At 46.0% G+C, this 8,197-nt stretch overlaps 1 protein-coding gene across 1 annotated transcript; it reads left to right on the plus strand.

The window, feature by feature from the left end:
* The first annotated feature begins 1,047 nt into the window (after window positions 1-1,047).
* LOC138793862 (uncharacterized) lies at window positions 1,048-2,569 on the plus strand. Its single transcript, XM_069972579.1, has 5 exons — window positions 1,048-1,134; window positions 1,225-1,278; window positions 1,383-1,443; window positions 1,745-1,827; window positions 2,083-2,569. The coding sequence occupies exons 1-5, from the start codon at window positions 1,059-1,061 to the stop codon at window positions 2,511-2,513; spliced, it is 705 nt and encodes a 234-aa protein (XP_069828680.1). The 5' UTR covers window positions 1,048-1,058; the 3' UTR covers window positions 2,514-2,569.
* Window positions 2,570-8,197: the final 5,628 nt, after the last annotated feature.

Raw genomic sequence — 8,197 nt, forward strand, 5'->3', positions numbered from 1 at the left:
CATGAGCTAATAAATCACCGTTTCTACACTATTTGGGAGTGCTGCAGTCATATCCTTCTTGTGGAATATTTGTACTACACCGGTTGACCCAGGTGGGACAGCTGGCACCCGGTATACAGCAGTACAAGAGTGCTGCAGACTTATCTTGTAGATAGATAGATAGATATATCAGCAGTGCACCTGTATTACCTCTGTTCTGCACTGCGTTGTAATTTACCTGTTGACTATGTTGGGATTTTAGTAGGCGAATGTTACACATTGTATTTATTTAGAGGAATGTAGTACTTCCTCATGCAGGCTATTCTCGGAGTTGTAGTACTTCCATAATGGACATCTTGGATTTTTTTTTTCTTCTTCTCCCAGGCACAGTGCCATACAATGGGTAGTGGCTGTACCTGGTATTGCAGCTCCTCTCACTCCCTTCAGTGCTATAAGCCACAATGTCAGGTGCAGCTGCTAATAGGAAATGAAGAGTCCATCAACAAGAACAAAACTGGGAAACAACTGTAACCTGTCACCTGTGCCCAGGCTTGTTGTATATTACTGGTGCAGTGTATATTCCTTTATATCTAGTGAAGGCTGGGACTTGTAGTGTCTCAGTACACCGGTATGTCTGTATTCACATGCTGTGCTGGAAATATAATCCATTACACAACTCTATTTTAGCAGCATAACATGGAACTTATGAATATTTTTTATTTTTTTTTATTTTTTTTGTCATTATGAACTACAATTGGTCCAACAGAGAACATGTCCCCAATATGACTGATGTTATGTTGCAGTGTTAGTAACATTATATAATATATAATTATATTAAAAAAATCCATCATACTGCTCTGTAGATAACAATCTCCTTCCTACATACATTGCTCATCCTTATCTCCATGTTACTATGACAACAACGTGTACACAACTTCACAGTACAGATCAGGTGACTGATGACATCACAATGCTATGTTTAGGAAAGCATTGTGATGTCATCATAGACGCTTTGTGACAGGTTCTATGCGCCCAGGATGCACTGGAGTCACTCTGTAGTTTGCAGCCGGTCGGAGAGGATGGAGCTACAGAGAGTTCTGGTGTTTTTATCCATGTGTAGTTTGTACTTCGGGCAAGAGATGACGGAGTCATCAGGTAATGGCTTCATATTGAAGGAACTAAATGGACATTGTATTTCTGTAGCTGGGAAATGTATTTAATGTCTGGATTTTCCTTTCTTGACAGTGATCGGGGATTCGGGGATGGAGATTCCCATCAACTATAACGGAGGCCATAACAGTGAGTAGTTACTATCACAATGATGTTTATTATATACAAATATATATATTCCTAATAGTAATAAATAACATATACTAATAATAATTGTCTTTGTTTATTACCAGGCGGAGGTCTCATTGGTGGAGTTATAGGGGTGATTGTGGCCGTTGCTGTCACCATTTTCTGGTAAGTTCCTGCTCATTATATGTTTTGATAGTTATAGGGGGTTCTGGGGTTATGGGATCTCTTCTACAAAGCGAGACATGAAGCCTTGAGGGGGATGAAAAAGGAAAGATTTAGGAATTCTGGCTATTCCAGTGTAATATAGATATAATATAGAGCTGACATGTAGTTTACTATCAGAACTATAGGGGGCGCAGCAACTATTGCAGCCATTCCCAGGCTATATACAGATAATAAGGGATAATAGGTAAATGAATTGTGATATCTATATAAGTTTATGTAAGGATTTTACTTTGTTTCACAGCGTGATATATTGGTGTCGGCGCAGACGTCACCGCCAGCAGCCAGAAAGTGCTGATTTAGAAGAAGTGGTTGTCCTTATACCAGGTAATAATTACTATACCATAAAGGGGGAGGGGGGTCTAAGATCTAGATTCTAAATGGTGGCCGTACACTTGTATTATAGAAGGTGGTATCGCTGTCATTTACCTTGTACACTGTTATTTTTTATACTTTCACCCTTTCAATCTGTTAGTAGAATATTGGCTGCTGTTTATGGCGGCCTGTATTCTGTCTATGGAGCAGCAGGTATAGCTTCTCATAACACATGTGGATTCTCATGTCTTCCCTTTTACATTGTAGATGTTCCAGAGATTGTGATATCAGAGGACAAGCCAGAAGAGGAGATCAGTCATAAGGAAGAAATCCCTCAACAACATATAGGTATCATCACAGTACTGAAAAAGACCACAGAGCAGACTGTAAGCCACATCAAGAACATCACTAAAAAAAGTAACGTTGTGGATGCCCAAGGACGCATTCGGGACCCTGTGCCTATAACCTTGCAGGAGAAAAAGAGAGAGATATTAAAAAAAAAACGATTCTGGAGATTCCGCTCCTGGCTAAAAATAAGAAAAGAGAAGACCAGGACCAGGAGTCAAATAAAGAGAGAGAGAGAAGAAAAAAGCAAGGAAGTCAGGCTGTGGTTAAACAGGAGGAGAGAGAGGATTAAAATAAAAGAAGAGAAAAACCTAAAGATACGCAGGAAGAGGTCCTGGCTATGCTGCGGATAAGACCTGGACAGCAGCCGTGGACTCGGCCTATTCCTAATACATGTACATACCATCAAATAAATCCTATACATGTAAATCTTGATGACTTCTTGCCATTTCTTTACCTATCACACCCTTTGGGTGAGATCACTGTGATTTCTGCATTTATTACTGTTGTACTATTCTCTTAAGTGATCGGCACATGTCCTCTGCTACCATATTAAATAGGGCGCCAATGATCCTATTTGTCTGCTACAGGTTACGCCCAGCAAGTATCCCCTGGGGAAACCATCACTATAGCAGATGAAAGAATGTAGGGAGGCAGCAACGGACCGGGGTAGTTTAGGCCCACCAGGGAATTTGATTCTAGTGGCGCAACCTGCATACACCAGTTATAACCACATTACATTTAACATTACTCTAGCGACTTTGCACAGTTCTTTGTATGTGAAGAGCGATGCCAGCTCATGGCTAGACACCACCAGCGTCGGGCTGGGCCAATGGAGGATACTCCAGGGTGTGCCTGTCTCCTGCACACTTGGTGGCTGAATCCCAAGACAGTGATACAGCTGCTGTCATCACCTGACTGGACCCCAGCGTCGGACTTGGCCACCGGAGTATGCCTCGACTCTGCTGGCCTGCCGCTTCGTCTATGCTGGCATCTGACTGGGCCTCTCACTTACCCAGTTAGATGATAGCTCTGACTTCCAGAAACGGGCCGACCCGCATCCCTCTTTTCAATTGTATGCACTTGCGCTACTGATGAGCACTTACAGTTCCTCCTGGGCTAGCACTGGGACTGACACAGCAAGAAGCAGAAACCATTGGCTTCACGCTGTGTCAATCTTTTTTGTGGCTGGAGGCAGCATTATGCCTCCCATCACAAGAGGCTGCGCTCAGGCGCTGGCCGTGCAGAACAGAAAGGCAGAGGCTGGTGAACTGCCACAGCCTGGACCAGGTGAGAACTGTTTCTTTTTTTTTTCTTTCTATTTTTACTTACAGATGGGGATAATTGCCTCTGCAGTGGCTCATAGACATTTGTTAAGGGGTGTGTGTGTGGGGGGGTGCTGCTAAACTTTTTTTAGGAGAGCTACATTTCAGGGTGGAGGGTAAATACCAACTAGCTACATAAAGGATACTCCCTAAAAGTGGGATATTACCAACTGGGGAGGGTTACTGCTGGTGGGGGTTACCTACTGTGGATGGCTACATAAGAGATACTACATATTGGGGGCTACAGAAATGCCTAAGTACTATATGGGTGCACAGAGGGGGCTAATTGCTATATGGGGACAGTAGAGGCCTAATATATGGAGGCAAAGAGGGGCCTGACTACGATATGGGGGTGCAAAGAAGGCCTAACTACTATATAGATGCAATGTGGTAGAAGACGGCACTCTGTAGGTCTGGTGGTGCTCGTGGTAGGAAATATCCTAGGACAGTAGAAAGATGAATCCCGGCACCCACCAAATAGTGAAATGCTTACTTTATTGGTGCATTACAAGCAGGAGGACGTGTTTCGTCTCAGTAGCCTTCATTAGTTCCAGCTTCATCAGCTGATGAAGGCTACTGAGCCAAAACACATCCCCCTGCTTGTATTCCACCAATAATGTACTGTAAGCTTTCACAATTTCTTGTGTGTGCCGGGATTCATCTTTCTAAATACTATATAGAGGTACAGAGCGGCCTGGTGACTATATGCGGGAATGTAGGGGTCCTGTCTTTTATATAGAGGGGGCTTCTCTACTATATAACAGCACAGATAGGGGGCACTTTTTACTATGTGAGGGCATAGAGGGGTCCTAAACTCAACCCAACATACAGAAACAACAATGGGAAGAAGTCATTTTGAACAGTAGAACAAAGTAACAAGATAACTAAACAGATTCTCTGTCGTTGCTGTGGAAGAGCACAACTTTTTACACTATCATGTCTGCAAGCACATCCTTATTCATATGAGTAATACTTACTGTTCATTTATATCTAATCATTGTGTAAGTCATCCCCTTTACATTACACTACGCCTCTGCTACTCCATTTTCCATTTTTTATGTTTGTGGCAGATAATGCGTGTGGTACCAGTGACTGGTTTCTGTACTAGAGATGAGCGAACTTCTCAAAAGTTCGTTCCGATCGGACTTCCAGATGTTTTTGAAAAGTTTGTTCCAACGGAATTTCGGATTTACAGGATTTTATAGTTTAAAGCATCTATATGATACGGGGCTAGTGAATTTGGTTGAATTTAGGAATCTACATGTCAATAACATCGTTATCTTTTCAATATCTCAAAGTCATTTTTTTTTAGACTTCAATATTCACCATTACAGGGTCTATGCAGGAAATTCACCATGACAGGGTCTATGCAGGAAATTCACCATTACAGGGTCTATGCAGGAAATTCACCATTACAGGGTCTATGCAGGAAATTCACCATTACAGGGTCTATGCAGGAAACTCACCATTACAGGGTCTATGCAGGAAATTCACCATTACAGGGTCTATGGAGGAAAAAGGTCACAATTGCAGTGAAGGAGCAGCAGTAGTCATTGGAGGCCAGCGGAGGTCCAGCAATAGTCATTTGAGGCCACTACAGGAGCAGCAGTAGTCAAAATGAAGGCCAGGCAGGATCAACAGTTGTCAACTCAGGGGACTCAGTTCTGTAATTTCTCTACCCTTGTATGAAATATTAAGTGATTCTTTGCTTACTGGTATTGTGGTGGGGGACTGGCGTAAGGCAAATGTAGTGCCAATCTTCAAAAAGGGCTCTCGAACTTCCCCAGGTAACTATAGACCTGTAAGCTTAACGTCCATTGAAGGGAAACTATTTGAGGGGCTTAAAAGGGACTACATCCAGGAATATGTAGTGGCTAATAGTATTATAAGTGATAACCAGCATGGTTTTACTAAGGACAGAAGCTGTCAAACCAACCTAATATGTTTCTATGAAGAGGTAAGTAGAAGCCTGGACGGCGGCGCGGCTGTGGATATCGTGTACCTGGATTTTGCAAAAGCGTTTGACACAGTTCCTCATGGACGTCTGATGGGTAAGTTAAAGTCTATTGGTTTGGAAAATGTATTTTGTAACTGGATTGAAAACTGGCTTAATAATCGTACCCAGAGAGTAGCGGTCAATGATTCCTACTCCGAATGGTCCCCGGTAATAAGTGGTGTGCCCCAAGGGTCAGTACTGGGCCCTCTTCTGTTTAACTTGTTTATTAAGGATATTGAGAATGGAATTAACAGCTTTGCAGATGACACCAAGCTTTGTAGTATAGTACAGTCTATGGAGGATGTGCAGATGTTACAGGATGACTTAGACACACTGAGTGTTTGGGCGTCCACTTGGCAAATGAGGTTCAATGTAGATAAATGTAAAGTTATGCACCTGGGTACTAATAACCCGCATGCATCATATGTCCTGGGGGGAGTTACTCTGGGAGAGTCACTGATGGAGGAGGATCTGGGTGTACTTGTAGAATAGACTACAGAACAGCACACAATGTCAGTCAGCTGCTTCTAAGGCCAGCAGGATATTGTCTTTCATTAAAACAGGCATGTACTCTCGGGACAGGGATATAATATTACCGCTTTATAAAGCTTTGGTGCGGCCTCATCTGGAGTATGCTGTCCAGTTTTAGAACCCGATTCATAAAAAAGAGGTTCTAGAGCTGGAGAGGGTACAAAGACGGGCAACTAAACTAATAAGGGGAATGGAGCATCTTAGTTATGAGGAGAGATTAAAAGAATTACATTTTTTTAGTCTGGAGAAGAAACGTTTAAGGGGAGATATGATTAACTTATTTAAATATATAAATGGCCCCTACAAGAAATATGGGGAAAAGATGTTCCAGGTAAAACCCCTTCAAAGTACAAGAGGGCATTGCCTCCGCCTGGAGAAAAAAAGGTTCAATCTCCGGAGGCGACAAGCCTTCTTTTTCAACCGTATTAACTATGTAACTATGTAACTATGTAACATGGAGGCCAGGCAGGAGCAAAAGTTTTCAAAATGAAGGCCAGGCTGGATCAACATTAGTCAACATGGAGGCCAGGAAGGAGCAAAAGTACGCAAAATTGAGGCCAGGCAGGAGCAAAAGTAGTCAACATGGAGGCCACGCAGGATCAAGAGTAGTCAACATGGAGGGCAGGCAGGATCAAGAGTAGTCAACATGGAGGCCAGGCAGGATCAACAGTAATCAACATGGAGGCCAGGCAGGAGCAACAGAAGTTAAAATGGAGGCCAGGCAGGCAGGGCCGTCTTAACAGCATTATGTTCCCCTGGGCAGAGGTGCGAATTGCCCCCCCCCCCCCCAACCGCCACCATCAAATCCCCCACATCTTTGCATATAGTGCCCCCCATATAGTGCCCCCCATAGTAGCCAATCTCCCCATATAGTGCCCCCCATAGTAGCCAATCCCCCCATATAGTGCCCCCTATAGTAGCCAGTGCCCACATAGTAGCCAGTGCCCCCCATAGTAGCCAGTGCCCCCTTGTAGCCAGTGCCCCCATAGTAGCCCGTGCCCCTCATAGTAGCCAGTGCCCCCCATAGTAGCCAGTGCCCCCCATAGTAGCCAGTGCCCCCCATAGTAGCCAATGCCCCCCATAGTAGCCAGTATCCCTATAGTAGCCAGTGCCCCCATAGTAGCCAGTGCCCCCCATAGTAGTCAGTGCCCCCCATAGTAGCCAGTGCCCCCATAGTAGCCAGTGCCCCCCATAGTAGCCAGTGCCCCCATAGTAGCCAGTGCCCCCATAGTAGCCAGTGCCCCCCATAGTAGCCAGTGCCCCCATAGTAGCCAGTGCCCCCCATAGTAGCCAGTGCCCCCCATAGTAGCCAGTGTCCCTATAGTAGCCAGTGCCCCCCATAGTAGCCAGTGCCCCCCATAGTAGTCAGTGCCCCCCATAGTAGCCAGTGCCCCCATAGTAGCCAGTGCCCCCCATAGTAGCCAGTGCCCCCATAGTAGCCAGTGCCCCCATAGTAGCCAGTGCCCCCCATAGTAGTCAGTGCCCCTCATAGTAGCCAGTGCCCCCCATAGTAGCCAGTGCACCCATAGTAGCCAGTGTCCCCCATAGTAGCCAGTGCCTCCCATAGTAGCCAGTGTCCCTATAGTAGCCAGTGCCCCCCATAGTAGCCAGTGCCCCCATAGTAGCCAGTGCCCCCCATAGTAGCCAGTGCCCCCATAGTAGCCAGTGCCCCCCATAGTAGCCAGTGCCCCCCATAGTAGCCAGTGCCCCCATAGTAGCCAGTGCCCCCTAAAACAACAAACCAGTTACTCACCCGTCCGCCGGCCCCAGCAGCTCCTCTCCCGGCAGCGCGTCACTCCCGACATCCTCCAGCACAGGCAGCGGGGTACAGAGAGACTGCCTGTGCCGGAAGTGTCCTGCAGCCTGTATCATGAATGATAGAGGCTGCACAACACTCCGGGACACAGGCAGCGTCTCTGTACCCCGCTGCCTGTGCCGGAGGATGTCGGAAATGCGCACTGCCGGGAGAGGAGCTGCTGGGGCCGGCGGACGGGTGAGTTCCTGGACTGCCCGTCCCTTCTATCGCCGCTCAGCTGAGTCGATCAGAAGCCCAGGAAAGTGCTGCTCATTGCACTTTCCTGGGCTTCTGATCGGCTGTCAGCTGAGAAGCGATAGAAGGGGCGGGCGGAGGGGGTGGCTCAGGGCCGCTCACTATGCATATGCATAGTGAGCGGCAATAGAGGGG

Source organism: Dendropsophus ebraccatus, chromosome 5, assembly GCF_027789765.1.
Source record: "Dendropsophus ebraccatus isolate aDenEbr1 chromosome 5, aDenEbr1.pat, whole genome shotgun sequence".
In the NCBI taxonomy this organism is placed as follows: domain Eukaryota; kingdom Metazoa; phylum Chordata; class Amphibia; order Anura; family Hylidae; genus Dendropsophus; species Dendropsophus ebraccatus.